General features: G+C 45.6%; 1 protein-coding gene across 2 annotated transcripts in view; it reads left to right on the top strand.

The window, feature by feature from the left end:
- CLCN4 (chloride voltage-gated channel 4) overlaps positions 1–19,195 on the top strand; it is a 49,970-nt gene that overhangs the window by 3,309 nt on the left and 27,466 nt on the right. For both annotated transcript variants that reach the window (XM_074606703.1, XM_074606714.1), the window contains exons 2-3: positions 13,069–13,220; positions 13,558–13,657. In XM_074606703.1, coding sequence (XP_074462804.1) covers positions 13,069–13,220; positions 13,558–13,657 — 252 coding nt within the window. The remainder of the gene's footprint in view (positions 1–13,068; positions 13,221–13,557; positions 13,658–19,195) is intronic.

Here is a 19,195-nt window from a genome sequence, read left to right as displayed (position 1 = left end):
TTACGTGAGCAGCCACCATCGTCCAGTCGTGCAGAGAGAGAGCAGCAATACTGTTTCGCTCGCATCCCCTGCTTTTTTTTTTTTTGCCTTTTTTTTTTTCTGGATGCCTAAAGGAAGTTGTTATACAGGTAGATGTGTCTAAGTTTATAAAGGAATGAGGATTAACTTGCTTAGGGGGTTGGTATTTGTATCTGGGGAAAGAGGCTTTTCCTTTATTGTTAATTTTTGCTGACGTGGTCCAAAAGTACCTGGTCCGGCAGGTTTCCTGCATAATTTGCTGTAGCGTAAGGTGGGTTTTGCTTGGCGTCCAATATACGCATGAAAAATTCTTTTCCAGAAGGCACAGACGAGATGACAAGCAGATTTTTACTTCTTGCACAAAATGCCAATCACCAAAAGGCTGAAAAATCCACACTGAACTGCATTTTGGACTGTTGGTATTTATCTAAGTAAAGTCCAGAGTCTGTTTTCTTTTCCTGGTGTGGGTGTTTAATTATGCACTCTATACAAATATATGAAGAAATATATTTGTGGAGGAAAAAATGGTGACTCTTCTGTGGTGGTTTTTTTTTCTGTATTGCTTCTTAAATATATTTTAGGGTTTTAAAAATATTTTTTTAAATTAATACAAATATTAGAATGCAATAAACTAAATTAATTTTTGAGCTTATACTAGTCAGAAAAATGTTTGGTGTGGTTTTTTTTTTTTTTTTTTACTATTTTAAGAATTCTGACAAATCATTCTGTGCCTTTGCCAGAGAATGGAGGATGACTCAGCCGCAGCTTCATCAGGCAGAGAATCAGGTGATTTTTCAATCCTAGTCTGCAGGAAGTTTCCTTATTCTTGAAAATCCCGTTCTTTGTTCAAATAAATTTTTCCCACCATTGGAAAAATCTGAAAATTTGGCAGGCGCAGGGGCTCTGCATGCTCGCCCATACGCTCTCGGGGGAGATTTTGGATCTAGGATTTTGGAAGTAGGCTGTGTGTGCTAGTGAAAGATGAATTCTGGTTTCTAGTGGTGCGGTACGCAGTAGTGTCAGGAATAGAAAATAAAGTGGGGGAGGTATATAATGAATAACTAAAATGAAGTAAGAAAGGGCAATGGTTCTTTAAAACCAAAAAGAAAAATAGAAAAATCAATTTCTTTTTTTTTTTTTCTTTTTTCCTCCCCCCCCTCCAACAGAACCTGTGGGTTTTTTTCCCAAGACTGGGCCTCAAAAGCAATAGAAATAAATACAAACCCGTTGCTGTGTGAGGCGTCAGGGAGGGCTGTGCCCCGGCAGCGCCCGTGCTGGGTTTATTCTCCCAACTCCCTCGGAAACCAAGGCTGGGCCGGTTCCCTCCAGCGCTGGGCCTGAGCCGAGCCGGGCTCTTCCTCGCCACGTGCCCCGAGGCTTGGCTCTTTGCCCACGCCAAGCACACAGCGGGGCTGCCGCACGCAGGTTTTACAGGCTTAAAGGGTTCCCCCATAACCCCACGTCGTATTTAAATGCCCGATACGTGTGGGGCGGTGGGTCTCACGGTCTCCTGGTTTACATCAGGCACCTTTAGTGCAACGAAAGGCAAAGTGCCAGCTTTAAAGGCATGCTGGAACAACTCAGAAATTAAGGACTTAAGTCCTTTAGCAGTTGTACGGTATAGAAGGGTGACCCTGGAAGCATCCCCAGCTGGAGGGCTCTCTGCCCGGTGGCATCAGGGTGCCGTGCCCTGGCCCCAACACGTGGCTGCAGGGTGCTCAGCCCCCGTGCACGTCGGGGTCTGCCTTGTAAAGGTAGTACCTTTTCAAAGGTAGCGGCTGCTGGCTTTTAACCTAGGACTGGAGGAGGAGAAGGGGACGATGGAGGGGAGCGCTTGCCCTGGGGCTGGGTCCTTCCCATCTGCCTGGAGGGAATGGGCTCTCTGGAGTGCCACAACCTCCCCAAATCTGTGAGCTGCTGCATCGTGAGGCTGTTGTTTGTTGGGCTGGAGGGGAAAGCGAGTGGGATCATGACTGCAGCCCAACGCTTGTGCAGGGGGAGAGGGCAGGATCCCACCCCCCCCACAGTTCAGGGCCATCTCGCTGGTGGTGGTGGTGGTGGTCAGTGTCGTGTCGTGTGGGCTTTCTCAGGTCTGACCTGCTCTTAGCTCGGCGTGGTCCACAGCCCTCAAACATCGGCGTAATGCCCATAGGTACCAGTCCTTTTCCAGTTTGCTTTTGCCATCAGGCTGCAGCTTGCAGGGTACCCAAGAGGGGGATGTGTGCGTTGATTTTTTCCATTTAGTCAAATGGAATCAGGTTATAGAGTAGGAGTCTAATTCACGCGTGTGTGTATGTGTCCATACATACACACCAGGTGTCATGTATTCTCAGATTTCTTCATCTCTGGTCCAGCAGAACCAAAAAAATCACACATCAATGCCGAAAAAGAAACTCTGGCAGGGTTATGGTAGGCAGCTATTCCTAAAACACGTTTAACGTGTCGCTCTCAAACATCACCCCAAGGAACAGGTTTCCACGTCTTGCAGGTGGGGGAGGTTCCTCTCAGCGGTATGAAGTATCTCCTCTGGGAGCGCGCAGCCCATCGGCATCAACCGCAGCAGTAAAAACCAGTGCCCTGCCAACAGAAAAACATTGCCCTCCATCTGCGTGAAAATGACTCACTGCCTCCACTCAAAACATGAGAACTGACATGGTAGAACAGATTAATGGCTCTTCTACTGCAGGTTTATCAGCTTTATTTCAAGTGAAGGCTTAAAAAGGTTGTCGGCAAGGGGTGTATTTAATGCTATTAAACGCCCTATTTAAGGGAAGAGCTTTTTAGGAGTAACTATATACCAGGGCATTTCCCTTCTGACAGTGCAGCTCTGTTCTCTCTGAATGTATTTGCCTTTTTTTGCAGTCCAAGAACCATTCCTTCCCCGCTACCACCTTAATCCTATCATTTTCTGAGTGAGGAGACAAAGAGCAGCACTGGAAACCCAAACCTGGTGCTGGAAAGCTCGGCCCTGTGTGGCACGGAGAGGGAAAACTTACAGCAGCCACGACCCTTCAGCCCTGGCTTCAAGATCTGGAGCAGTAAAACAGCTGTTCCAAGAGGAAAATTCCCCCTCTTTTTTGTGAGGAAGGGAACTAGAAGGAAATCAAGAATAGAAACTATCCATGCTGCTACACTGGTAGCCGGATCTCCAGTCAGTCCTATCTTCTGAAGTTTAGTTTCTTACCCCACATGCTGAAGGGTTTCTGAATTTTATCTAATTGAATATTGTTTCCTTCAAGAAGCAAAGGCATGCAGGGTTGACGCGAGCCCACAGGACTCATCTGCTCAAGCTGTGATGGGCTGGTAGCAGAGGGGCATCCTTTAATAGAGATGTTTCAGCTTAGTTTGAAAAATGCAGATGGATGTTCCAGAGCCAGCAATGCTTCCCTCCTGCTTCTTCCACAGCCCCAACATCTATGCTAACTAAATTTATTGGAGGGACCTTTAAGACTCACTGGAAAGAGAGAAGCGAGTTTAGCATTTTTTTTTTATACAGATCTGATTTTGAGTTATGTGAGCACAAAAATTCCACTTGGAGCTCATGGGGAAAGAGCTGGGATTTTTTTTTCCCCTCTTCCCTTGCTGACATAACTCAGCAGCTGAACTAACTTTGCTCAGACTTTCCAAGAAAACTCGAACAGAGACCAGACACACGATATTTCATACCTAAAGGGATTGGTTTCTAAAGGGAGGGTCATCCCGGGGAGGAGCGGGGAGTGGGGCGCCGGGGCGACATGTGCTTCCTTGGTGGGTTTGCCTCTCGGGGCAACAGAAGCGTGGTGACTCGGGGGCTGCCCAGGAGAAGAAAAGGTGAAGAAGGAGTCAGGCTGTTGCCGAAGGGTCAGGAAGCCCTGGCAGTTTCTTATCAGCTCCCGGGGTGAGCTGGTGGCCCCATGTCCCTCAGTACCTCCCGTGGGCTGCGCTCCTGGCCAGCCCTGGTTTCTCCTCTGGTGTTATCTCACCCCGTGAGCACGTGTGGTGGTTGAGGAGGGGCAGTCGGAGACTGCGGTTTGGTCTGGAGGAGCCTTTTGTGCCTCAATTTTCCGCCATTTATCCCAAATGTTCCCTCCTGCCTTTCCCCTTCTCTCCCAGGCCCTCTCCCCTGTGATCTGGTGCCCTGTGTTTTTGGAGCTCTACTGTGGCTTCATCATTTTTTCCACAGAGGTTACTCGGGGTAAAGCTGCACATCAAAGATGTGGCTGTATTTAGCTTGCCCACACTGTCATAGCAGGAAACTCCCTAATATGTGGTGGGGGGGCCATACAGTAAAACGCTGCAATGCTTTCCAGTAACGTTTCCGATACTGCAGCCTGCACTTGTGCAGCAGGAGACTGTTTGCAGTGCTATTTCCTTGTATATGGGGGGCTGCACAATTAGTCCTTGAATAGGAATAAAAGCATTTGCCAATTTTAATATCCTGCCTTCCCTCTGTATTTTCCCAATTTAACTATTCTCCGCATATTGTGTTTCCAAAAAAAGCCTGTAACTGGGTTTGGCTTTTGCTTATTTTTCCAAGAGTCTGAACCTTGCTGTGATCAAAAGCCATTTTAACTTTTTTTTTTTTTGAACACCATTGTTAAGACAGAAGATCAATACATCAATCGGCTTGTTCAGTCTGAGGCTTCTGAGGTGAATAGTCTTAAATTGCCCATGGATATTTTTCAACCCGCAGAAAACTGCCCATTCAACTCACGGGTGATTCAGCCTGCTTGCTTTTGCTGAAGACACCTTCCTTGTGAAACCATCGCCCAGCAGCACCTTACTTCTTGTTTAGAAGAATGTTTCATAACCGATTACCCGCAGCCTGTATCCTGTAGGGTGCGATATCGCATCCCCGTTTCCAGATCATCTTCTCCTATGTGACAAGTGGCAGAAGAGGGATTACATTCCCCCACCTTGGTCTTCTTGGCTCCAGGATAAACAGACCTCGTTCTCTGACCCCTTCTCAAAACTGTATACCCCTAATCATCTCTCTGTACTTTTCATAAATCTCTTTCAAGGTGACCTCGTTAATAATCTTACTTGCTGACTTCCTGAGCTATCAGGCCCATTTTCTCCCACGAAGTGGTACTGAGGACCTGTGGTGTAACCGTGCTCAGCTCTGGGAACTTTCTCCCTTAGCCTTATCTTCTTATGGCTCTTGCTGAACACTGTCTTCTTCAGCTCACTCAGCGGCCGGCAGCGACCTCCTCATTACCTGCGTTCAAGGCCTGGGTAGAGAGTGCTCCAAGTCCATCTCTGCGACTAGGTCTGAATCCTTTGGCATGGGGGGTGGATGGACGCTGGCAGAGCACCCGCTCGTAAGACAAGGTACCTTTGGTCGACAGATCATGTCGAACGGTTAATGGCCATGAGGCTGGGGCACTGTGCTTGGCTCGTTTGAGAATAGGATACTAGGAATGGTCAATACAAATATTAAGGCCATAGAAAGTGGCAAATCATCTGTCAGCACGAAGGAGTCTTGTGATGATTTCCAGACAGCAAAGCAGAAAGTTTGCATTGTTCCATTACTGGGTACTATGGAAAGTAAGTCCCAGGGTTTTCACAGCCTCCGTACTCCTTAGTTTGTGCAGTGCCTGCTGTCAAGTCGTGTCATATGAGCACAGCTAATCTGGCCAACCACGCAGATCAGTAGCATGCATCATGGGGTCATGAGTGAAATGACCATGGAATCATTTCAAAAGCTTTGTGTCTGGAGTACGATCTCCCCTGTTTTTTCATTGTGTGTACGGTACCAAAGCGTAGAAAAGCCCTGAGACACACTGTATTCTGCTTTTGGGTGTTGGTTAACTCACACCGCATTTGGAAGAGATGGAATGGACGATGCTTTCGATGCCCTGGAAAAGTCACTCCAAACAAATGTGAATTGAGGAACTTGCAACGGGCCTTTAGGCTTCTGCTTTCTTACCCCAGCCTCTTGCCAAGTTCATTTCTCCCTTATGCTATAGCAGAGGAGTCACTGAAGAGCGGTACGTTTTGCTGCCTGCATACTGTTATGTTTCACATGGCAACACCCCACTACTCTCTTCAAGGAAAACGGCATAAAGATGAAAGTGTGTAGGTGAGTGTTCATCTGCTAGAAACATTTGAAGCGCTGAAGTAATTCAGCAACTGTGATCTGTTGAAAGTAACTTGAAACTTGTTGGAATTGCATTAAAAAACGTACTGCCTGCCTCAGCGCAGTGTGTCCAATTAAAACAGAAAACAGGATGAGGAGAACGTAGCATGGAACTAGCATGTCTAGTAGCAATAGGCCAGGGCCAAGACTTTTCCTTTGATGACTGTTCAGCTCGTTGTTTCCCATCAGTATACTTTCCAGCTTCTTTGAACCGTGGGATGTTTTGGTCTGCGCTTGCCATGTCAAATACGTTTCAGATCCGATCAGTCAGTCAACATAATACCTAGAATGTCAGTTCACCGATAGGGCTCTTTGAGCTGTGGCTTTTACGTTTGCACATGCTGTAACAGTGCTATGAAGCTGAGAGGTTGTCGGCATTTCCATTGTAAATGTAATTTATCACTCTTCTACAAAACTTAGCTGCAAGCTGCAGTGTATCTGCCACAGAGCCGGTCCGAATCACATGATGAGTTTACTCGCTCTGAGACCTGCATTAAAAACTTGACCTTAAATATGATGATAATACTACTTTTTGGTTCTTGAAAAAAAAAAACCCACACAAAAAGTGGGTAAATATAACGGAAGTGACCTGCAGTCCATGGGATACCTGCTGTGCTCGTTGGCATGTCCCTGCCTATCGGGCAGCTCACTGTGTTTGCACCCTGGCTTCTGTGGGTTGTTTGCACTGATACCTTCTTTGCTTTCTTTCCATAGGAGGCTTCAGTGATTACTTAAAAATTATCTGGCTTCCTGCAGGCCTCACAGGCTAATCTTCGGACTCCTGCTTTTGATCCTTACCTTTTGCTGTTCTCATGCAACACCTCCAATGTTTGTAGGGCAACGTCTCTCTCTTTCTGGCTTCAGAATACTGTGAGCCAAGCAGGGCTAGCTGGGAGATCAGGGGCTGAGCATCAGGGTTGACCTGGCCCACGGTTTCTGGGAGACGTCTAGGGTGACGTGGCAGCCAGGAGAGCCTCTATCAAGGGACGCAATTGCCGGTTTAGTGTGAATTGATTCCTGCCTGGACCTTTCTCCATATACAGGGCCCCAGAGTAGCCTGACGTGTCTAAATCCAGGGAAATCTGCTAACCAGGACCCTCTCCGTTCAGGAGATAGATAGTTCAGTCAGATTTCTCTGTTTCCTCACTCAATTTTTAGCAAGAACCTGTTTACAATTATCAAAGCAGAGTGTTGACAAATATGTTCAGTTGTAGATATACTAAGCTAGTTAGTAAAAATGAGAGCTCCCTGTGAAGAGCTGAAGAAGGCTCTCTACTGAATTGCAGGAACTAAAATGGCAGATGTAATTCAAAGTCGATAAAGGCAAAGCAATAGAGAAAATGACCCTAAGAGACCACAAAATGATGGACTCCAAACCGCCACTGCCTCTCATGGAGGATAGCCCGGAGTCATTGCAGCCCAGTGAAAATGTTGGATGTCTGCCCTAAGGAAAAGCTGGTGGAATGCCAGAAATTATTAGGAAAAGAATAGGGGACTAAGCAGGAAACATTTGCCCTAATGCAAATTATGTTGCATCAGCATCTGGAAAAACAGTGGAAGGGACAGCAAGGCTGTCCAAGACATAGAACAACAAAAGGACTAAATACATACGTCAAACAGTTACTCAGCAAGATTCAACACCTTTAAGTGTATGTAAGCTCTGTCAGAGTATCTAAATCTCTAAGATGCTCAGGTGTTAGGAGTGGCGTTTGTTACTGAATCTGCATGTACTGGTATTGCAATGGGGTTTTTTTTGACTTGGTAGTGTCGGACTGATTTGATGAGATGTGGATGTCTATCTCTGACAGGTCTTTGTAATCAGTAAACAGCAATTAGCACTTCCGGGAAACAATCTGTCTCATTCTAATGTAAATGTCTAAAATGCATCAGATAAATTGCATCTGAATAGAGTTTATTTCCCCTCATCATCTACCGAAGGAGTCTAGATTTTAGCATCCAGAGCCTAGTGCAGATTGCTCATGGTCAATGAGACAACTCACACCATGAATACTCATACTTTTGCCATCGTCAGAGTTGATTGCTGCAGTGCACCTGGCTACAATTCATGTTTGGATAAGATTAATTTGTGCTTAACCTATATGTATTAAATTTAAATATCTATAACTGAGTTATTTGTGTAAGGATCCAGTTCTGCTGGCAGAACTAGAAGCATCTCTGCAAGGGCAAGTTAGCTCATCCTGAAATAAACTTTGGAGATTATTTCAGATGCTGAAGTAAGGTGAGATAAGTTAATGCAAAATAAAGAGAAATAAAATGATACTTATTGTGCTTAGTGCTAGGATATAAGATGAGAATTCTGCAGTATTCAGTTCGTAAGTGCTGTAGCCAGATTTTATTTACTAAAATTGGGTTTTGCATAATCTGATATCACTTCTGTGCTTTCAAAAGCATAGTACCTGAAGTGAACTTTTAAGGCTGGTAATCATCCAGCTAGCTGCAATTTCCAGGTATTGGTACGCTACATAGAGTTCAAAGTTTGTTTGTTTTCTCAGTCTTCCATGGCCCTGTGGTCTCTAGCACATTTTTCTCTTCCTGGACGTGTTGTGTAGCACGTATTTTTGAGGTAGATTCAGGCTGAGATTGTAATTATCCTACATAGTTGTGGTCTGGCCTGGTATTATCCATCACAATATTGTCATGTGCTGGGCATTGACAACATATTTTAAAAGCTATTTTTCATGTGATATAACTAGCCTGTTGGGTAGTCTTCTTGTAGTATTAAGGAACACTTGCCAATGCTTTCAGAATAAGAGTTCCCAGGAGTTTCTTTATATCATAGAATCTTAGAATGGTTAGAGTTGGAAGGGACCTTAAAGATCACCTAGTTCCAACCCCCCTGCCATGGGCAGGGACACCTCCCATTAGACCAGGCTGCTCAAAGCCCCATCCAGCCTGGCCTTGAACACTTCCAGGGATGGGGCATTCACAACTTCCCTGGGCAACCTGTTCCAGTGCCTCACCACCCTCAGAGTACAGAATTTCTTCCTAGTATCTAATCTAAATCTACCCTCTTTCAGTTTGAAAACATTATCGCTTATCCTATCACTACACTCCCTGATAAAGAATCTCTCTCCATCTCTCCTGTAAGCCCCCTTTAGGTACTGGAAGGCTGCAATAAGGTTTCCCCGGAGCCTTCTCTTCTCCAGGCTGAACATCCCTGACTCTCTCAGCCTGTCTTCACAGGAGAGGTGCTCCGGTCCCCTGATCATCTTCATGGCCTTCCATTGGACCCAATCCAACAGGTCCATGTCCTTCTTATGTTGGGACCCCCAGAGCTGAGCACAATACTCCAGGCGGGGTCTCACGAGAGCAGAGTAGAGGGACAGAATCACCTCCCTCGACCTGCTGGCCACGCCTCTTTTGATGCAGCCCAGGACACAGTTGGCTTTCTGGGCTGCAAGCACCCATTGCCAGCTCATGTTGAGCTTCTCATCAACTGACACTCCCAAGTCCTTCTCCTCAGGGCTGTTCTCAATCCAGTCTCTCCTCAGCCTGTATATGTGCCTGGGATTGCCCCAACCCATGGTGCAGGACCTTGCATCTGACCTCGTTGAACTTCATGAAGTTCGCACGGGCCCACCTCTCAAGCCTGTCCAGGTTCCTCTGGATGGCATCCCTTCCCTCCAGTGTGTTGACCGCACCACACAGCTTGGTGACATCAGAAAACTTGCTGAGGGTGCACTCAATCCCACTGTCCATGTGGTCAACAAAGATGTTAAATGGCCCCGGTCGCAGTACCGACCCCTGAGGAACACTTCTCATCACTGCTTGCCGCTTGGACATGAAGCTGTTGACTGCAAATCTTTGTAGCAAGGGGAGCTGCCTCGTGCAGGCAAGCAGCCTGAGCTGCATGTTCTTCACAGGTCCTTCTATGCTGTATGGGAAGAATAGGTTGAAGTAAACGATCTTCAGAATATCACAGCGTTACAAAATAATAGCACAGTCCAATCCTTTCACCTCATTTCGGCTTCCCGTTCCAGGCTCGGTCGTGGTTTACAAGACGCTGAACTCAAGGTCCATTTGCAAATTCAGCTCCCTGGTGTCAGCCACAGCATCCCACCTTCAGACTCTCGTTCCCTTAGCAAATGTAGGAGCATGCTCTCATCTGTTTGGCTAAGTGTGCCTATTCTCAATTGCCACTCCTCTTAACTGCTGCTTTTTAAATCACTTCAATCCTATGGCAGATTATTTGTGCTCAGCAGTGCCGTGTGGGACACCTGCTCTGCGTTTGGTTTCCTTCCCCGGGCTGTGACTCCCTTGCTTGATTCTCTTTCAGATAAACATGCCGTGGTGCTTGGAGATTACTTGATTTCCTCGCTTAAAAGTGCTTCTATAGAATTATATTGGTGACCTGCTGGCTGCCTCTAAGATAATGCTTTTCTCAGCTGCTTGTGCTGAGCACATTGTCCGTGTCATCCAAAAAGTCCTACCAGTGGAGTGTGAAGAGAGGACACTGACAAAGCTGAATATTCACGCTTGTAACATCCATAAAGACACCACCAGGGGAAAAAAATTAAATGGAGAGGATTCAAGTAAAACAGTTGAAAATGGAGAGAGAGGGGAAAAAAAGGCAGTAAATAAAGGGGGCCAAGGGCGTATGGACAGCTGACTAAAAGCTCATCTGCTATATTTTCGCCTGTTCCTGTTACAGAATTGGGAAATTTCTTCACAGATTCAAAGATCCAAATTCTGTACTCATTAAATCCCTCTTTCTGTGCTTGACGGAGGAAAGTGGGCAGCAGTCGTTAGTACCGTGCTAGCCCCATCAGTGACCTGCAAAAGTTACCTTGTGTCTGTCAAGGAGCTATAGGCTCTGGAGGGTCAGTTCTATAAAATCCCTAAAGTCTCTATCTGTCCCCTTTTTTTCTTATGTGTTTTCATGTAGGTTTCTTTCTTGTAATCCCTGTTAGCTGGCTTTATTTTTTTTCAGGTTTGCCATTTCAGATGACAAACCCTAGGTACTTCCTGGAAGACCCCGTTTCCCAGGCACCTATTTTAGGATGGATGGGATTAATCACTCTTTAGAGCAACACTTTAAGTGATGTAGAAGCACATGGCTGCCTCCTACAGCCGCCCCGGCCCAGGACCCTCCTGCCCATCTGCCAGAGCCCAGCGTGCAGACCCAGGTCTCTGCCCAGGCTGTGGACACGGCTGCCACTTTCCTATGTGCAGGTTCAACCAGCAGCAAAGCTGAGCATGTATTCCGGAGGCACGCGCACAATTAATAGCTCTTCAATTAGCGTGAGCGGTGAGGTTTGTTGCATGTCAAAGTCTCCATGTTTGCTTTGTCAGGTGTGTGTGTCTGTGTATTTTGTTTCCTCTTTCCCCTCTTTTTCCCATGGTTTCCCAACTGACAAGGTCCCCGGTCAAACAGCCTCTCTGGAATAGACATTCTCACACTCCCATGTGAGTGTCACTGACCAGGTTTGGTTCCCATCACAGCCTCCCTTATCGTTTGCATCAGGTTTGTGTCCCTGTATGTTCTTGTTCAGGCTTCCTCCTTTGCTTATTATCCCTTGTTGCATTGAAGAAGGTTACCAGATACCTTTAAAGGAGCAGGCACTCTCCTGCCACACATCCCTGCATACATCTTTCTCCAGAGGCAGCCTAGGTGGTTCTTATAGTCCAGACACCAAACTTTTGGATGGCTGAAGTTAAGTTGGATGAATCCAACTCTGTGTGCCAAACTACTTCATTTAATAGATTCTCCTGCTACTAAAGGCTCCTCTCATCAGGAATGATCTCAGCCATTTCTGGAGCTTGCCATATTAATGACTCCTTTGGGACCTGACCTTCAAAGGAGGTGATAGTCGTTTTTGCACCTAGTCAGATACTGCTGAGCTCTCTGGGAAAGAGAGGTACAGTGGTTCTGAGTTAACTTCTTCCCACTTTGTTTGTGTGGATTGCATGAACAAGGAATAGTTTCCAGGGCTTCAGAGCAATGGGCATGGATGTTTCTCTGCTTTCATATCTGTAGTCTGTGAACCCAGAGAGCGTGTCCCCAAAAACTTCTGGGCTGAAAATGTCCATTCAGCCTGTGTACCACACTCCAGAATATGTGTTATTTCACAGCCTACTTTGATGTCCTTTTTAACTATCAAATGCCTCTGATAAGTACCGGTTATAGTTTGGGGATAGGTGTCTTTATATTCCCTCTTGTGCTCTAGCAGGACATGTGGTGGCTGTTTCTCCCTCTGCTTTCTTAAAAGAAAATTTGGAAAGCTTGTATATGGGACAGAAGGTAACCACCTAGGTTCTTCCAAGAATAGTTCTGCTCCTAGCCCTTGAGAACCAAACTGGATCACAGACATACCATGAACTCAAGCTTTGCCTTCTGAGTGGTGGATCAGTGCAGGGAGCTTCTAAAATATATTTTACCTTTTTAAAAGTACATTCTGCCTTCCTAAAGTACATCACTTTGAGCATGCAAACCAAGACAATGCTGCTGTGTTATGAGTAATGGCGCCATCTAAAACCTGCAGTTCATGATGAATGGTAAATTCTAGTGTATTATCAGTTGTTTTCTGAGCTGGTGACCTTGCCTAATCGATGATGTCCCTGTAGGCAGGGCACCACTTCTGGAATGTGATCATGATGTATCGTTGCAGAGGTAGCCCAGAACCATCCTGGGTTTTAGGGCTCTGTTTTGAGGAAAGCTGGTATTTCTGCACTTGGACGCTGGGGTTTTTTTTGGTATGTGTTTTTTAGGGTTTGCTAAGCTGTTGAAATAGTCTTCAGCAAAATACTTTTTCTAGTGACAATGCATAGATTTCAGTAAGTGCCCACCAGGACTGCTGACTCGTGCTCTCTTGACTTCGTGGTTTGTGGAGGTATTTTGGAAAACTTGATTCTGAAATGTCTGGCAAAGCTAGATGAATGCACTGACATACTTGTTTCTCCTGTACATACAGACCCTAATATGGTCAATGCAGGAGACATGAATGGTTCTGGCAACCTGATGGATTTTCTGGATGAGCCCTTCCCTGATGTTGGAACTTACGAAGATTTCCACACCATCGACTGGCTGCGGGAGAAATCACGCGACACTGACCGCCACAGAAAGGTAAAGGTCTCCAGCTTTGATGCATCGCAGTCCCTGGGTTACAGCCATCCTGGTGGTGAGAAAAACAAGCGGTTTTCCAGAGTTATGGCTTCCTACCTTGTTGTATGACTTGAGGAGGACTTCTAAAAATATGGATGTGATATGTCTTGAGTTTGTAAATATGAAAGGGCTTCCGGCAACTCAGTCATCAGAGCATCCCTAAAAAATTATTGTGACTGGGGGGAGTGGAGAGTAGAGAAACTGTATACACCTTCTAGGAGGTTAAATATTTTTTGTTTTAAATGTTATACGCTAAAACTGGGTCAGCCTGAATGTCTATATGTATGTTTCATTTCAGATTACTAGCAAAAGTAAGGAATCCATATGGGAGTTCATCAAGAGTTTGCTGGACGCCTGGTCAGGATGGGTTGTAATGCTTCTCATAGGACTACTGGCAGGTACGTGTGTGTTAGCATTACAGTTATGCCTGAAACCATCTCACCCAAGTTTGCTGCAGTGCCATCGGCTCCTCTTTTTACTTCATTGTCTCTCCACTGATGTTTCAAGCTAAAAAGCCAACTATGCATCCATGCAGTTATAACCCTTAATAAAAATACCCACTTGCAAAGTTGCCTGCTGAGTGCTGACCTAGAAAAAATGTTCACCAGTAGAGGGATTTTTCTATTGCTTTTGGAAATACACATCTGAGCGCTTTACACTCGATGAGCTACTTTGACTTTCTGAATATTTGATTCACAGAAGTCAATTTTATTGGTAGGATTTTTTTTCTGTCTTCACTTACTTTAATTCTGAAAGTAGATAGATATTATGATGTGGGGAGAACTGTGGTTGTGGACACTCAAAGGGGAGCTTTGTAAATTGGTATATCCACTGGGTTATCTTCTTTATATATGCATGAAGGGAAAATACAGTTTCAGACTTGGTTTCAGATCAGCTTCCAGGCCAGACAGACATTACATATTTAACAGCCTGCTCAAACTCAGATGGCAAATTCATTAATTTCCCAAATTGCTCCTGTCTTCTGCTCGGTTTAGCACATCTTCCAACTTGGAAAGCTGTACTTCTCTTACCAAGTTGAAACAGATGCCATTTTTTATGCTTTTTCAGTGATGTCAGGGCGCTCTTGTATCGTGCTGCTTGGTAAAAGCATGATGTGAAGTTTCACAATTTCCAAGTGGTGTGGATTTCCTGCTTACCAACTGTCAAGTTAATATGTTTATTACAGTTGTTCAGGAGCCTCAGAAGTACTGGGAAAGTTCTTGAGAAAACATGGCTGAAGTGACATTTTTGGCAAATTATGTTGTTTTGTAGGGATACACTTGTTTCCACAGAAGCTTTGGTGGGAGGGCGAGATGGGAAGAGAGTCTGATAGACTGTGTGCTACCAGGGCTGCCGAACCCTGCCTGAAGGCTAGGGTTGGCCTCATCTGGGGTGGAGAATTCTGCTTCCAAATAAAGTTAGAGCAAGCCCTTGAGGGCTCTAGTGACCTCCCACAAGCCTGTCAGTAATCCCGTCACTAATACAGAGAGTGTGGTATACACTTACACACTCCCATTTTAGTAAAAATATCCCAGAAGGTTTGTTTCAGTTCCAGTTTGCAATGAAACCTCACGCTGAAATCCTCAAGGCTGTCAAAAGCCAGAGTTGCTGACGTCTGATAAGCTCTAATGCTGGTACGTCCAGCTTGGGAATGGAGGACAAGGGTAAGCTGCAGCCGAGACGTGTTAGCTTTTGCAGCCTTTTCAATAACAAGGGTGCAGAGGAACATGTTTTATCTCAGAGTTACATCAAATTAGTCTGGGTTTGAACCGGGACAAGGACTTGTGAATCAGCTAGAGAACATTACCTGTGTGCTCGTGATCTGGGCTGAGCCCTATAGACTCTTTCTGCCTGATGTTGAAATGACACATGTTCTCTGTGCCTTCAGTGTTTCTGAGACAGCAAAGATGGAGAGTCACTATCTTGGCCTCAGCGAGAGGTCAACACCCCTTTGATGAATGGGGGGGATTATTGATGAACGGATGGGGTTTCTTAACCAGGTTTGGGGAGGGAGGAGGCGAGGTTGCTGGTGCAGTCAAGAGGCACTTCATGTCGTTTCCCTCTCTACTTGAAATACTTCCTGCTCAGAGAAGCCAGCCCAGCACAAGAACACCTCTGTGATCCCATGGGGTTGTGTGAACTGGCCCGGCTTCTCTGTGGTCTCTCTTCTCCTGCTGAACAGGCAGAAGCTACCACTGCTCTAAGGGGAGCAGCCTGGCCCAGCTGCAAGGATGCTGGGTGAGCTCTCGGGCAGCTGCGTCAGGCAAAGAGAGGGGGTGACAAGGAGTGGGAGAGGAAGGGGAAAGCAGCAGCAGCAGTACCTAAGGCGTGAGGGTTTGGGGGAGCACCCTGCCCCTGCTGCCCCCTTGCTGGGGATGGAGGGCAGCAAGGTGGGACTCCTGGGGAAGGAGATCGCAGGATTTCCAAAGGCACTTGGATGATTTACCCAGCTTAGCTCATCTAGAAACCTAAATCACACCAATTTGGTCAACTGAATCGTCCAGGTTTTGCAACACTTCAAAGGCTGCACCTCCACAGCCAACACATGCTGATGTGGCCAAAAGAAGCAATCCTTGCCCTCCAGTGTGCCTGCCATCGGGCCCCCTTGCCTTGTGCGTGTGCAGCTGCATGGGGTGTGGGGGGGTGAATCTGGGAACTGACTTGGTGGAAAAAATGGGTTTTGGCCAGACTAATTCTCAGTTGATCAGTGGGCTCAGCAGGGTTGGTCACCACAGAGCCGCAAGTAATCAAAATATTGCTGACAGGAAGGAGTTGATGAAGGGAGGGAGGGAGGAAGGAGAGGACCATCCCATGTGGCAGTATGACTCATGTCATTTTTGGAGTGTCACTGAACCTGCATCCTTCTTTCATTAGCCACAGAAAAGCGTAGGTGGGAAAGGGGCCTCTGGAGGAGGTCTGCTCTGGCTTCCTGCTCACAGCAGGGCCAGCTTGAGAGTTAGAGCTCTACGTTTTGAGTAACCCCAAAGTATATCAAGAATGTAACAGCAGCCATTTGGCATCAGACCAAAGTTTCACATGTAAATTAGCCTGAGCAGAGCCCCTCACTGCCGCCACAGTCTGACACAGCTATCTCCCAGGCTCTTCCAGAGCCATGTACCCACAGGGCCTCCAACACTCAGGTGCTACATGGAGAGAGAAGATGATGTATATACACTGTCAAGTGGCTGGAAAGGCACTAAGGGGTTTCTGGAAATGAGGTCTTGGGACCCAGATCCTGCTTATTTTGGGAAGGGGGAAGGAGCAGTAACACTCACAAGTGCTGTTTGGTGTGATCAGACGAAAACTGCGCACATGGTGCTCCAGAAAAAGGTGCTGAGCACCACCTGGGCCTGTCTCAGTCAGAAAGTTTGCACGCTTTATGGAGAAATACAAAGCAATGTACAGGGAAATGAGCTTAAAAATTTTAGGTGCAGGTGCTGAATTTTTAGGCACTCGTTTTTAAGGAATCTGAGTTATTACTGTGCCCATCCTGCCTGCAGACCAGTGGCCATCTTTCAACCTAACCATTACTATTAGCCAACTGAAGGCATATGCTATTTATAGGTCACTAAAGAGTCTGTTTTCTAAAGCTATACGACAAAAAGTACTACCATACTAATGCTAAAATGCTCTGGTACTGCAGCTGGATGTGCAAAAGTATCCTTCGTAATTCAGTGCCGTGACACTTGGGTGATGCTGTTTTTTGGCACAGGTACATCAGGAAAACTATTTTTAAAGCAAATTTTCAGCATTCTCATTAGGGCATTGTAACAAATGAGTACTGGGCATCATCAAGCAAAGGAAAAGGAGAGAGTTAAAAGGCTAATATCTAAAATGAAGTTCAGCGTCTCCTGGCTTTGGAGTGCTTCATTATTTTTCATTCTGGGCAGGAAGTTACAATAGAAGGAGGAGGAAGTTCAGTTCCTTTGATGGCAGAAGTAGGGAGATAAACTTATGCTCTATTACAGTCTAGAAAGCCATGGTAAGCACAAGAAACTAAAGGCTTGACTTCCGAGATGCTGCACAGTCTGCAACTTCCATTAATTTCACTTAAAGTTGCAAAGATTCAGAACTTGGTAAACTTCCATCCCTGCTCACTTGTCTTGTGAAGCACTAACTATTGCACTGTTATCCTGCAAGTGATGACCTTCCCCTCTCATGATTTACTTCTGTGTAAAGCATGTGTAGTAACATACATGTAGCATTTTCCTTCTTGTGTGGATCCCAAAGCATTTGGCAAAAGGGATTACGTCACCTGCGTAGTTAAACACATTTTCCTAGAGGTACTGGGGTGTATGTGAGCTTCTTACATTGGAGAACTGAACGTTTGTTCCTCACTCTGTTTATTAACTTTATCAGAGAAGAACATTCAAAGCCTGCCTGCCTTTGCACCTTCTGGTAGGTAGCATTAATACTCAATTGCCTGGTTAAGTATGATGTGAACTTAGAAGACTGGGGTGACTACAGAGAACGATAAAGGTCCATCCAGAGATGCAAGAGGCACAGCATTTGGTGCTCACGTCCAAGGGATGAGGATTCTTTGTACAATTTCCCGAAACTTTCAGAAAATTGGAGGAGAATTTAGAGTTTACTGCAAAACTCAGTAAGCTACGCATGCTGACGTTACTAGCAACGCAGGGATTTGTCATCATCTAAGAATATGGTTCGTTGTTTTCCATAGAAATTTGGGAAAATGGGAAAAAGTAAGCAAGAGACAGGCAAGGTCTTCAGAAAAGAAAATAATTAGTACAGATGTCATTACTCCCTTCTGCAGGCTTTTTTTTGTGATCTTGTCTAGTATATCTGTATAGTTCTTCACGTTATTCCTGTATAGCAAAAATTCTTCACTGCTATCCCAGTCACACCGCTTGTCAGTGTGGGGACAAGTGTCCTTCTTAAGGGAGCCTGAAGATACATACTTATGTGGCAGGGTCTGTGAACACTAGTGGTTTTCTTTTTCTGTTCTATGGAATAAAAACCAGGTTACGCATGCCTGAATTATTTGAATTTTTTTTTTTTTTTACTCTTTCACAGAACTGAAAACCAGAAAACTTTAGTTCCATGTCAAATAAACTGCCTCTTGAACCCACCTATGTACCCCAGCTGCTCGGGGGTGAGAGGAGCAGCCCCCACCCCTGCTTCTTGTAATTGCATCCTTAGCAGGAGCCAAAAAGCTATAAGTTTTGGAAACATAAAACCAAACCGTTTTGTGTTTTCCAAAACACATTTTTCCCCCCAGTGTTTTAGCCTACGCGGATAAATTCTGTTCAAAATGATTAACAGTTTCCCGTCATTGTATTAATGATTATCGGTAAAAGTGCTGCTGACTTCTACTTTCCATTGTATTTAGGGTTTGGGAAACACTAAATAAATTTTCTGAGTTGGTGGTTTAATGCTTTCCAGAAGCTGCACGCCTAGGGACGGCAGGCAGGTCTGTGCTGCGGCTGCTCCCGGCCTCCCCGCTGCTGCCGCTGGTGTGCTCCTGGGGAGCTGGTGCTGGGGCAGGTTTTAATCGCTGATGGTCAAACGCCCCAGGAAAGCAGGTTTTTTGTTTGTTTTTTTTTCTTTTTTCCCCCGGGATCTGGCCGCAGTAGGTTTACCCGTGTCTGTGTGCGGTGGCCACCGAGTGTCGCTGTAGCTCTGCGTAATTACCGGGGAAAAACTGAAATAAAGGCGAGTTTGGTGCAGAGAGGATTTGAGGGATAATTTTATTGCTAATGAACGTATACATCGAGACACGAGTCTGTTAAGTTCCTAAATCAGAATTTGGCATCTGTACTGTTTCTGTACTGAAAACATCCTTCTAAAAGGTGCTGGGACCAGTAAATCCATAGGAAAACACAACCAGAATAGTCTAGGGTGGAAGGGACCTTTAAGATCATCAAGTCCAACCGTCAACTTAAGACTGCAGAAACCACCACTAAACCATGTCCCTC

This window comes from Larus michahellis, chromosome 1 (genome assembly GCF_964199755.1).
Source record: "Larus michahellis chromosome 1, bLarMic1.1, whole genome shotgun sequence".
Taxonomy (NCBI): Eukaryota; Metazoa; Chordata; class Aves; order Charadriiformes; family Laridae; genus Larus; species Larus michahellis.
The sequence above is the reverse complement of the archived record's forward strand: the minus strand, read 5'-3'. Positions and strand labels throughout refer to the sequence as shown.